The following is a 13,595-nucleotide window of genomic DNA, read 5'->3' as shown; positions in this document are numbered from 1 at the left end:
TACAGAAGTGAAAAACAAATCTAATGAGCTGGTGATTTTACCCACAATCCCAAAAAGCAGTGATAAAATAGCAAGAACCTTAATGCTGCTCTGCTCTTTTAATGTGACTTTTTGATCCTAATATATAAAAAGGGCTTTGAGAGTAATAGAGCTAACTGTATTTTTTTTTAACCTTTTCTGTACTCAAATATTGTTCCTTTTAGGATGTAGATACGTTTTAATAAGTGTATTTAGATACATGTTTCATAATCTTTGCCTAGTTATGTTTATATGGGAGATATGAGTATAAAGTGAGGCCACTTTTTCATAGGATTTCTAGTTACAATAGAGTTTATTTTTTAACTCTTAGAATGATGTTTCTCAAAACATGTTTTAAAGACCATCAGAATCACCAGTCAGCTTGGGTGGGGTGGGCGACCTTGTCAGAATAGATTCCTAGCCATAACCACTGAATCAGAATTTCTAGGTGGGGAGTACTCAGTAATATTTAAGTTTGTACTAAGTCTCTCAGGTCAGTCTGCATAGTAAAGTTGGAGAAACACTGTCCTAGAACAGTGGTCCTTCAACTTTTTGGTCCATGTATGTCGAGAAAGAGCTCCTTAAAATAACACGCTTCTTGGTTGGGACTGGTGGCTCACACCTGTAGTCCCAGCATTTTGGGAGGCCGAGGCAGGAGGATTGCTTGAGCCCAGGAGTTCATGACCAGCCTGGGCAACACAGCAAGACCCCGTTTCTAGTTTTTTTTTAAAAAAAAAAAAGGAAAAAAAATATATACTCGCTCACATTTGAAGGCTTTCATTTAAAATTTCCATTATAGGTTTAAGTTTAAATGGTTTCAAAAGCTATACTTTATAGCATGTTATAAAAATTGATGCTATAAAGTTGAAAAACTTTTACATTATTTTAAATGAATCCACCGGAATTCTAAATACCCTAGCAAGCTCTCCTTGGACTTGAATTTCACTTCTACTTCTTCAACAGAGTTTTGATCTTACTGTAATATAGTTTTGTTTGATAGATATAGATTAGCCTATTGTAATTGTCTGCAGGAAAAAATGTTTATTGTAATAAATTGTTAAATTTCCAGTGACAATAGGGTTATTATTAAGCTTTAAAACTTTTTCTGTGGACCGAATTATCATTATATTATACCTCCACAATTGTGGAAACAAAATGGGTGTATTTACATGGTTTAAGAATATTAGAAGATACAAAACTCTTTTGGATATACATTTCTTTGAGCTAGTTGGAGACTTTTTGCCTCCTGCTTTTGGTTATGTATGTTTGTATGCTGTTACTTGTTTTTAAAATAAGTCAGAATTCAACACAGGTTTTTATTGCTAGTTTTTTGGGATTTGTTTTTATGTAATGCTTAGGAAACTTGTTTACAAAATTATGTATTTGGGAATTAAAATAATTTTATTATGGTAATATCCCTCAATTCTTTGAATTTTTTCTAGATTATAAGCTGAGAAAATGATCTATCAAAACTATTTAAAAACTTTTTGTCAGTGACAACTTCCTTTTTGTTAATCATCAAATATTCAAACCCATTTGAAGGTTTGTTACCCAGGTTTTGGAGTCAGACACCCAATATCATTATTTCCAATTGTACCTTTGATTATTTCTACAGGGTTTTTTTTTCCCTTCTTGGTGCAGTGTACCTAGAATAAGATTTAGGAATGGTCAAAGGTGTGGTGGTGTTCTGTCAAGGGTGGGGGAAGGGCAGTTGCAAAAGTGGTGGAAAAGGAGATCCAGCAGAGCATGGCACATTCTCAGGCATATCAGATTTTTTTTTTCTTTTTAAAGAGCACATACAAAAGGTTGAGGATCTGAACATTTATTTCCTTCAGACTTTTCACATAATCATATACCCCTTAGTTCATGGAAAGCCTTCAAGTATTTCTAGGGTCCAAGTACACCTTGTCAGAGCACAGAAGCTAAACAATCAGACAATGAATCATCTCAGAACATTTTTCTTAGACTTTGGGTATACCTCTACAGAAATCACTGGATGTTATTAAGCATTTTTAGTTTTTAAATATTTCAAATGATTTATTTATATGTGTATAATTCGTTTTCTTAAGATGTTCTTCTATGTTGTCTTAAATGATGCTCATAACAACCCTCACGATGAAACAAGTGAGATATTGTTATCCACATTTCTAAATGAGTGAGATTATGTGATTTGTCTAAGGTCACACAGTATTAGAGTCAGGACTTGATGCCATTTTTCCTTTCTGTAAATTCATTGTTCTTTCTACCGCATCAAGCTGCATTATGTAATTGTTTTTATTAGAAAATGACTAAGGGTTGAAGAGGAATAATGACCGAAAGGTAGTTCTCTTACCCTGGTGTTTGAAAATTTGGAGGCTTACAGATCCTCTATTACATACTTCCTTGTTATGAAATAAGATCATATCACCAGGCTGACGTGTTGGGAAATTATTGGCAAGTCTGCCTTTGCCTAGATACTACACAAAAATGAATGGAAAAATGAAAAGGCTAAGTTTGAACTGTTCTTCTCCTGAATAAGTTTGAAAGGGCCCACTTCTTTGTTTCTTGTTTCCTTCCTAAACTAAAAATTATAAAGGTATAGTTTATATTCAGCGATTCTGGCAGATCAAGTAATGATAATGTCTTCTTTCTTATTAGCACTCAAACCCAGGGCATGCTGGACCCTTTCCTGTAGTATCGGTACACAACACCACAATCAACCCAACGAGCCCTACTACAGCAACTATGGCAAATGCAAACCGAGGTCCCACCAGCCCATCTGTTACAGCAATAGAGCTAATCCCCTCAGTTACCAATCCAGAGAACCTTCCATCGCTGCCAGATATTCCACCCATACAGGTTTGTATTTAAGTTGAATGAGGCTTCATTAAACTTAATGTTAATTACAGAGTTACAGTATTTATTTCAGAGTTGTTTTTTTTTTTAATTCAAGATCAACATTTCCTTGAATTTTCTAAAGAGTAAAGTCTAAATCACTAAAAGTCTCATCCAGTCTAAGTGAAACTTTTGTCAACATCCTCGCTTTCCCCGTTCCACGCCCACCCTCTCCCCTAGCCTCCAGTTAACCACCTTTCTATTCTCTGTTTCTATGAGATGGACATTATTAGATTTCACATGTGAGATTAGTATTTGTCTTTCGGTGCCTGGCTTATTATACATAGCATAATGTATGTATAATGAATGGTTCCTTTCATGTTGTTGCAAGATGACAGAATTTCCTTCTTTTTAGAGGCTGTATAGTATATTCCATTGTATATGTATACCACTTTTATTTATTTATTTATTTATTTATTTATTTATTTATTTATTTTGAGATGGAGTCTTGCTGTGTCGCCCAGGCTGGAGTGCAGTGGCGCCATCTCGGCTCACTGCAAGCTCCGCCTCCCAGGTTCACGCCATTCTCCTGCCTCAGCCTCCAGAGCAGCTGGGACTACAGGCACCCACCACCACGCCTGGCTAATTTTTTGTATTTTTAGTAGAGATGGGTTTCACCATGTTAGCTAGGATGGTCTCGATCTCCTGACCTCATGATTCACCCACCTCAGCCTCCCAGAGTGCTGGAATTACAGGCGTGAGCCACTGCACCCAGCCATGTATACCATATTTTAAAAAATCCATTCATCCGTTGATGGACACTTAGATTGCTTACATATCTTGGCTATTGTGAATAATGCTGAAGTGAGCATGGGAGTGCAGATAATTTCTCTGATATAACAATTTCGGTTCTTTTGGATATAAATTTCAGTGATCTCTTGCATTGCATGGTGACCACAGTTTATTGATAGTGTATTATATATTTAAAAATTCCAAAAATGGATTTTTAATGTTCTCACCACAAAAAAATGATGGGTTAGTGGGTTAGATATGTTCATTAGCTTGATTCAATCTTTCTATAACATAGATCAGAACATTACATTGTACACCATAAGTAGACACATTGTTATTTGCCAGTTAAACAAAAAAGAGTTAAGTATAAATATTTGAGTCTTGAAAAGTTATTTAGCTAAAACTAGCATTCCTCAATATTTTAGAGTTCTGGGGAATTGAATGTCGTATGAATAGCAAATTATGGGACTGTCTAAACGGAAGTACAATAATGGTGGATTAATATCACCTTTGCTAAAAGGCTAGTTACTCCCTTTCTACACCTGCCACAGGCAAACGTTGTTCAGATGATGCACTCCTGGTGTGAGTTTGGAGCCAGAGAGAAGACCCAGGACCAAAATGTGGTTAGATCTTTGTTGTTCTTCTGTTAAATCCAAAAGGGGTAGTCAGTTGGGCTGAGAAAAGGATGGGGTTGGAAGGCCAAGATAGTAGACACTTTGAGGCTTATACCGAGAGGGGGAAATGATGGAAGAGAGGAATAGATGGAATGTGAAGGACCTTTGAGTGAGGGCTTTTGCCACTTTCAACTGAAGAAAAGTATCCTTTGGATCCTTCTGAAATTTCACCAATTTGTTTCAGTTAAAAGCATTTTCTTTTAAAATGTAAATATAATCTGCCAGCATTATACTGAATTTTATTTTATGCAATGTATGAGTTACTTTCATATCTTGGAGTCTGGGATCACCATAGGAACAAGGAGCAATGAAACTGTTGTGACAGTAGCACCCTTGATTCTTTCTGTGGCTACAGTTTAGTGTTTTGTTTTAGTGAGTTTTAATGGGCTTATATAAGAGTTTTAAAAGATATTTCTAGAGCTTCAAACATTTTTTAAAAAATTTTATTTAAAGTAAGTGTGTATATTTAAGGTAACAACATGATGTTAAACACATATACGTAGTAAACTGGTTACTATGGTGAAACAAATTAACATATCCATCATCTCACGTAATTACCCATCCCCCTGCTCCTGTAAGAGCAGCTATAATTTACTCATTTAGCGAAAATTTTGAATACAATGCACTATTAACAAAATTTTTCAGAAATCACTAACATATTGTGAATTCTCTCAATCTGATTGCTTCCCTAATATTAGGAGAAGTCTTTTTTGGCTGAGGGATTGGTAGTTTTATTGGTGATGAGAGGACTGGACCATACAGAATGGAAACTTTTTAAATACAAATTAAAAAGTAACATTTCTAAGATAACAGCTTATAGTTTGCGAAGAGCTTTCACAGGCAATATATAAGTTTAATGCTTAAAATCACCTGATATGTAATATCCCTGTTTTATGGATAAGAGTAAGAGAGGTTCATATAACCGCCTGATGGGTTAATTCTGTCCACCACACAAACAAAATCAATTCACAGAGACCATGGCATTGCAGTAAAAAAAGAATTTAGTTGACATGAGGCCACCCACGCCACACAAGAGAAGGAGTTATTACTCAAATCACTCTTTGAAGGCTTGTAGTTTAGGGGTCTTGTCTTTTCTTTTTTCTTTTCTTTTCTTTCTTTTCTTTTCTTTTCTTTTTTTTTTTTGAGATGGGATCTAGCTCTGTTGCCCAGGCTGGAGTGCAGTGGTGCAATCTTGACTCACTGCAACCTCCACCTCTGAGGCTCAAGCTATTCTCCTGCCTCAGCCTCCTGAGTAGCTGAAAGCACACGCCACCAGGCCCGGCTAATTTTTGTATTTTAGTAGAGACAGAGTTTCATCATGTTGACCAGGCTGGTCTTGAACTCCTGACCTCAAGTGATCCACCCGCCTCGGCCTCCCAAGGTATTGGGATTACAGGCGTGAGCCACTGTGCCTGGCAGTTTAGGGGTTTTTCAAAGGTAGTTTGGTGGAAGGGGTAGGGGCAGTAAGGCAGTGGGTGCTTGCTGCTGATTGGTTGGGTGATGCAGTCATGGGGTGTGGGAAAATCCCCCTTGCTGAATCGCTTCTGGGTGGGGCCACAGGAGGGCTTGTTGGGTCCAGGTGGAGCCATTGTCTGTGTCAGATATGCAAGAAACCTCAAAAAGTATCTAAAAAGGCCAGTCTTAGGTTCAGCAATAGTGATGTTATCTGCAGGAGTAATTAAGGAAGTTATCTATCTTATGACCTCCAGAGTAATGGCTGGCAGTCCTTTATGTCGACACCTTAGCAGAATTCAGGCTCCTTTCCTCCTGCTAGCCTGGTGGTCTCTTTTTAACTTTACAAAGGCAGTTGAGTTTTGGGGAAGGGCTGTTATGTGAACTATAAACTAAATGTCTCCCAAAGTCAGCTTGTCTCAAGACCAGGAATAATTAATGTCAGCATGAAGGCTAAAGGCAAAGAAGAGGGAGGTTGACTAGATTAGATCCTCCCTGACTCTTTCACTGATAGAATTTTTGCAAAGGCAGTAATACAGTTTGGCTCTGTCCTCACCCAAATCTCACCTCGAATTGTAATCCCCACTTGTCGAGGGAAGGACCTGTTAGGAAGTAATTGGATCATAGGGGTGGTTTCCCTCATGCTGTTCTTACAAGATCTGATGGTTTTTAAAGTGGCAGTTTCCTCTGCACTGACTCTCTCTCCTACCGCCTTGTGAAGGTGCCTGCTTCCCCTTTGCCTTCTGCCATGATTGTAGGTTTCCTGGGGCCTCCCCAGCCATGCAAAACTGTGAGTCAATTAAACCTCTTTTGTTTATAAATTACCCAGTCTCAGGTAGTATCTCTATAGCCATGTGAAATTAATGCAGGCAGTTTCATTAGTGACTTTCCTAGAGTCACATGATAGATAGAAAAGTTGGAATTTTAGGCTGGGTGCAGGGGCTCTCACACCTGTAATCCCAGCGCTTTGGGAGGCTGAGGCTGGCAGATCACCTGAGGTCAGGAGTTCGAGACCAGCCTGACCAACATGGAGAAACCCCGTCTCTACTAAAGATACAAAATTAGCCACACGTGGTGGTGCATGCCTGTAATCCCAGCACTTTGGGAGGCTGAGGCTGGCAGATCACCTGAGGTCAGGAGTTCGAGACCAGCCTGACCAACATGGAGAAACCCCGTCTCTACTAAAGATACAAAATTAGCCACACGTGGTGGTGCATGCCTGTAATCCCAGCACTTTGGGAGGCTGAGGCTGGCAGATCACCTGAGGTCAGGAGTTCGAGACCAGCCTGACCAACATGGAGAAACCCCGTCTCTACTAAAGATACAAAATTAGCCACACGTGGTGGTGCATGCCTGTAATCCCAGCTGTTCGGGAGGCTGAGGCAGGAGAGTTGCTTGAACCTGGGAGATGGAGGTTGCAGTGAGCTGAGATCACGCCATTGCACTCCAACCTGGGTAACAAGAGTGAACCTCTATCTCAAGAAAATAAATAATAAGAAAAGTTGGAGTTTTAAGTCCAGACTACTAATTATAAGTCCAGTTCTTTCTCTACACTACCTGTAACAATACCAGGGAGGTAGTTTGGGATTGTAGGCCTGGAAAGACATGGTATTGAGAGCTTTGGGCAGCCAGAGGTATGCACAGTTTAACAATGTCATTCAGTTTTTACTAAGCACTTACCTTATGCTAAAGTTCTCAAGCATTGAGGATAAGAAGATAAACAAGACTTGGTTCTAGTTCTTAAGAACCTTACAAAGGGAGAGGCAAGTGTCATCTTTTTTTTAAAAAATATAATTCATATACCATGAGATCCACTCTAAAAATGTACAGTTCAGTGGTTTTTAGTACATTCACAAGATTGTACGACCATTACCACTAATTCAAGAATGTTTTCATCACCTCAAAAGAAATGGTACTCATTAGCAGTCACTCATATCCTTCTCTTCCAGCCCCTGGAAACCACTAATCTACTTTGTCTCTATGGACGTTGCACAGTATGAATGGAATTATATTTGGCCTTTGATGTCTGGCTTCTTTTACTTAGCATGATGTTTTCCAGGTCTGTCCATATTTTAGCATGTATTAGGATTTCATTTTTTTTTATGGCTGAATAATATTTCATTGTATACATGTATCATTTGTTCATCATAAGTGAACATTTGCTTTTCTTCTCTGGCTGTCAGGAGTAATGCTGCTGTGAGCTTTCATGTACAGGTTCATACAAGTATGAACGTAGTGTACTAAGCTGTTGTTGCATTGCTGGTTATAAAGAAAAGAGGTTTAATTGTGTAACTGTTCTGCAGGTTTTACAGGAAGCATATTTAAGCCCATTTATGGATTATTTTTAACTCTTCTTCTACTTAATTTGGCTAGATTAAGAATTCACATGGAGAAAACCTAGCATTAGCATTAGTTTAAGCTGCTGAAATAGCCAAGATAGCTAAGTTTAAGATTCAAATGTAGAGGTGAAGTCTCAATTTTTTTTGCCTGATAAGAAAAACTTCCTCAAGGACTGAATTGCACTTTAGTGTGTAGATATGAGATATGGTTTGTTGGTCAAGATAGAGATGTTGTTTTAGACTTGGGAAATGGTATATGCAATGGTTTGAGGGAGTGAAAAGGCACAACTGGGAGTAATAAGATAGAAGTGAGTTGTTATACAAAATAGAATAGATGAGGAATTATTTGTATAGCTATTGATATATACTAAGTCAGATGTATTAATGGTGATATAGTTAGGTAACTAGAAGAAATATATTAAAATGAAGAATTTTAGCTTTACATTGTTTATGCAAGAAGGTAATAGGAGATAGTAAATGGAAAACAGGGAATGTTTTGTAGTATTTTTAGTGTTTCACTTATGGTACAGTACATGTATTTCATTAATCAGGTTTAGAACCTTTCTGTTAGTTGGTAAAATGTAGTATTTTCCTGATGATCAGTAGAATAGCAGCTAAATATGGAATCCTTTTATTAGGTTCAAGGCCAAGTCTTCAATACAGCATAACACTAGAGCATTTCTGGAAACATGGGTCACTATTAATGTACTTGTATATTTTCTTTAACAAATATCTGAGAACTTACCATGTATTAGACCCTAGGTACTGATTATATAAGGATCAAATGGAAATGGCCCTTGACCTCAAGGAGTTTCTTGTATAAGAGGGAGGTAGTTTTCTTTTGTTCTTTTTTATTGTTGTTCTTTTTTTTTTGGTTGGAGTCTTTCTCTGTTGCTCAGGCTGGAGTGCAGTAGCGCAGTCTTGGCTCATTGCAACCTCCACCTCCTGGGCTCAAGCAATTCTTCTGCCTCAGCCTTCCGAGTAGCTGGGACTACGGGTGTGCACCACCCCGCCCGGCTAGTTTTTTGGATTTTTAGTAGAGAAAGGGTTTCACTGTGTTTTTCAGGCTGGTCTCGAACTCCTGACCACAGGTGACCCGCCCACCTTGGCCTCCCAAAGTGCTGGGATTACAGGCCTGAGCCACTGCACCTGACCGGGTGACAGTTTTCTAAACAGGGTCAAAACAGTGAGCTTATTGGTACAAATGGATGTGTATAGATGACAGTGAAAGAGTAGAGGCAGAAGATTCTACCTCTGCCTGTGGAAGTCAGAATCGACTTTATATGAGATCATCTTAAATTTGGACTTGAAAGATAAGTAGGCAAGTGTTAGCTAGTCAAGGTTAGTTAGAAGGCAGATATTCCAGATAAGAATTATGTATGCTGAAGCAACAAAGGGCATGAAAGGAGTGTGAGATTCAAAGCAGTTAGGTATACTGTAGATGATAATTTCAAGTCTGAGGTCAGATTTTGTGATTTTTCTTTTTTATGCTGACTTTGTCACTGTTTTATTTTAAGCTGTCTTAAATCTGGGTGCAGTGGCTCTGACTGTAGTCCCACCACTTTGAGGAGGCCAAGACAGGAAGAGCACTTGAGGCCAGGAGTTCGAGACTAGCCTGGGCAACATAGCAAGACCCAGTTTCTACAAAAAAAATTAAAAATGAGCGGGGCATCTTGGCATGGACCTGTAGTCCTAGCTGCTTGGGAAGCTGAGACAGGAGGATCCCTTTAGTCCAGGGGTTCAAGGTTGCAGTGAGTTGTGATCGTGCCACTGCCCTCCAGCCTGGGCAACAAAGTGAGACCCTGTCTCAAAAAAAAAAAAAAAATAGAATCTACCTCATGGATATGTTGGTAAGATTAAGTTTGGTGCCTGACATGTAAGTATTCAATAAATGTTAGTTGTTACGATTATTTTTCTCTTTCTTTTCTTTTTCACCAACCCTCATTATTAAAAAGTAACCTTTGGGAGGAAGGACCCCTATTATGCTTTCATATTATGCTTAATAGGAAAATTATAACCATTCATACAAGTGTGTTGAGTACTTTGTACTTGTCTTGAGGAACAGTGGGGATGAGAGAGACCTGCTGTCATAGAGTTTACAGGCCAGGAGAATGCAGACATTTATAGATTTTTAAAAACCCTACCTATAATAAATTGTATAGCATTACTCAAAGGGGAAATTATAAGGCATCAACCTAAGGTGAGTATATACCAGGCAAACCCAATAAAACCTAGAGGGTTGTTAAAGCCTCTTTGAAACCTGGAAGGTGGGTAAGAGTTAGTAGGGAGATATCAGCAGTAAATTTTATTAGGAAAAAGAGCAGAATTGCAAGTCCCACAAAGTCTAAAGGAACTGGGCACTTTTGAAGAACAGAAAAAAGTCCAGTGAAGAACAGGAAAGAGAGAAGAGCCTAGTTCTATAGAGGAAAATGGAAACTAGATCAGATAGGGCCTTTGTTAAACTGCATAGAAGATTTTGGATTTTATCCTAAACTCAATGAGAAACCATTTTTGAAGGGTTTTGGTGGGGTAGGAGTAGTGTACATGACCTATCAGATTTGCCTGCTTTTTAAAGGCCTTCATGAGCCATGTAAAACCACTGTAGCTTTTAAAAAAGAAAAAGGAAAAAAATAAAAATAGCTGTCTATCCCGTTCTTTCACCTGACTAAATCCCAGCACTATAACCAATTGGTGTACATCCTTTCAGATTTTTCCCTAGGAATATACAAACATGAATTTTAAAACGTGTGTGTGTGTGTTTTAATATATTTTGGTTTATTTTGTTTTGTTTTGAGACAGGGTCTCACTCTTTTGCTGAGGCTGGAGTGCAGTGGTGCTCAAGGGATCCTTCTGTCTCAGTCTCCCCAGTAACTGGGACTACGGGCACACACTACCATGCCTGGCTAATTTTTAAAGTTTTCTTTTGTAGAGATGGGGTCTTGCTACTAATAGTTGACCGGGCTGGTTTTGAGCTCCTAGTCTCAAGTGATCCTCTTACCTTGGCATCCCAAAGTGTTGTGATTACAGATATGAGCCAACAGACCCATCGTGTAATTTTTTTTAAGTAACAGAAAATGAGATTATACCACATGTATACACCTAGTGCTATAAATACTGTGTTGCAAGTTTTACATTTGTTTTTACATTTTTGCTTTTGGACTTTTTCTTTTCTTCTTTGTTTTTTTTTTTTGAGATGGAGTTTCACTCTTGTTGCTCAGGCTGATGTGCAGTGGCACAATCTCGGCTCACCTCAACCTCTTGCCTGCTAGGTTCAAATGATTCTCCTACCTCAGCCTCCTGAGTAGCTGGGATTACAAGTGCGCACCACCACGCACGGCTAATTTTGTATTTTTAGTAGAGACGGGGTTTCTTCATGTTGGTCAGGCTGGTCTCAAACTCCCAACCTCAGGTGATCTGCTCACCTCGGCCTCCTAAAGTGCTGGGATTACAGGTGTGAGCCACCGTGCCTAGCTGCTTTTGGACTGTTTCATGTCAGTCCTTAGAGCTTTCTTGTGTTTTAATCCATATAGTATTCCATTTCATTGGATGTTTGTTTAGCCCTCTCTTGGTGAACTTTTGGTTTATCTCTCATATGTTACTATTAAAAACAAAGCTGCATTTGTGAAAAGATATTAACGTCATTAGTCATTAGGAAAATGCAAGTTAAAATCACGGCGAGATGTACCATGACACGCTTATTAGGATGGCTAAAATTAAATAGACTTAACATTAACCATAGCAAGTATTGGTGAGAATGTGGAGGAACTAGAACCTTCAAACACTGTTGGGAATGTAAAATGGTACAATCACTTTGAAAAAAGTTCAATTTCTTTAAAAGTTAAACATGTATCTGTCATAATGATTCAGCCCTTCTGCTTTTATTTGCCAAAAGAAAACAGGAAATATAGCTCTACAGAGATTCGTACTCACATGTTTATAGCAGCTTAATTTTAATAAGACAAAAACTGGAAACAACCCAAATGTCCACCTGCAGATAAATGGATAAACAAATTATGTGTTCATGTAATAGAATATTAACCAACAGTGAAAAGGAATGACCTTGATCCAACAGCAAAGATAAATCTCATTTATACTGAGTGAAAAAAATAGATGAAAAAAGCATACAGTATATAATTCAAATTATATAAAACTCTAGAAAAAAAAAAAAACTAAAGCCAAAGAAAGCAAATGAGTGGTTGGTTGAGGACAGGTTGTTTGAGAGAGAGATTGAGTACCATGGGGCATGAGGAATCTTGGGGGTAATAGATAAGATCTGTTCACTATTCTTGATTTTGGTTTCCCAGTTGTATACTATGTGAAAATACATTAAATTTTCACATCAGATCCTACACTTTGAATATGTTTAGTTTATTGTACGTTATTTATACCTTAATGTCATTTGTAAAAAGCTGCATTGAGGCACAATGAGTGTATAGTTTTAAACACATATTTCTGTAAGCTAAGTTGGTAGAAGTGTAGTTACTGGGCCAAAAGTAATTACACATTTAAATTTCACATAGATATTAACAAATTGCTCTACAAAAAATATTGTGCCAGCTTATATAGTTGAAAATGCCCATGTTTACACTGTCTTCCCAAATCATTCTTCCATCTTTTCCAGTGATGGATTAAAATGACATTATTGTTAATTTTATTTTCATTTCTTTGGTGAAATTGGTTTTCTTATGTTCATTGATTATTTCTTCTGTAAATTGTCTTTTGTGAAATGTCTTTGCTCATTTTCCTATTGGACTGTGTTTTTACTTTTAAGTCATGAAAATTATATAATACTTATATTTCCATGTACTTATTCAGGGATGCTCAAAAAACATTGCTTTAATGAATAAATGAATTAATGTCTTTCCATTAGACTTTTAACTTTATTGATGGTGACTATCCATGTCTAGTGAAACCCACGGTGAATGTTTCAGTTTTTATTTATGGTGACTATCCATGTCTAATGAAACCCACAGGTGAATGTTTCAGTTAGCAGCTACCTGTTGGAGGTTATAATGACATCAGGGATGCCCTTTAATGTACTTCCTGTTTGCCTCTTCCTGACCTGTCCATCCTCTACCCTTAAAGTTATCTTTCTAGCAAGAAATATAAATTGCAGGTGAGGAGTATAAAAAGGAGTGGAAATAGGTAACTTGGGATTTTCGTGTCTGTTTTGAATCATCTTCCCCCTTCTTTGTTTTTAGGTGGCATGCAGCCCCATTTTCATCTCTGGCCCATATTAGGTACTCCCCCCTCATAACAAATCTTCCAGTTGACTTGAGTTGCAGCTAGGGATTCACCTGTAGTTACAGCTTTACAAGTGCATCCTTGGCCAACAGCTATGACCACAGGGTAACGCAACTGCTATTGTCCTTTGATTATCCCTCCATCTAACCTACTGCCTACTCTCACCTTCAGCCCTTCATGTCTCTGGCATGGGTTTTGTTTTGTTTGTAATTCCAGTACTTTGGGAGGCTAAGGTGTGCAGATTGCTTGAGCTCAGGAGTTG

General features: G+C 38.1%; 1 protein-coding gene across 3 annotated transcripts in view; it reads left to right on the top strand.

Annotated features, from left to right (window-relative positions):
• TRIM33 (tripartite motif containing 33) overlaps positions 1-13,595 on the top strand; it is a 119,645-nt gene that overhangs the window by 90,657 nt on the left and 15,393 nt on the right. For 2 of the 3 annotated variants that reach the window (XM_050778932.1, XM_050778926.1), the window contains exon 11: positions 2,656-2,856. In XM_050778932.1, coding sequence (XP_050634889.1) covers positions 2,656-2,856 — 201 coding nt within the window. Of the gene's footprint in view, positions 1-2,655; positions 2,857-4,175; positions 4,248-13,595 lie in introns of all 3 variants that reach the window. The other variant, XM_050778942.1, reaches the window with a different exon arrangement.

This window comes from Macaca thibetana, chromosome 1 (genome assembly GCF_024542745.1).
Source record: "Macaca thibetana thibetana isolate TM-01 chromosome 1, ASM2454274v1, whole genome shotgun sequence".
Lineage (NCBI taxonomy): Eukaryota > Metazoa > Chordata > Mammalia > Primates > Cercopithecidae > Macaca > Macaca thibetana.
This window is presented reverse-complemented; position numbering and strand designations above follow the sequence as displayed.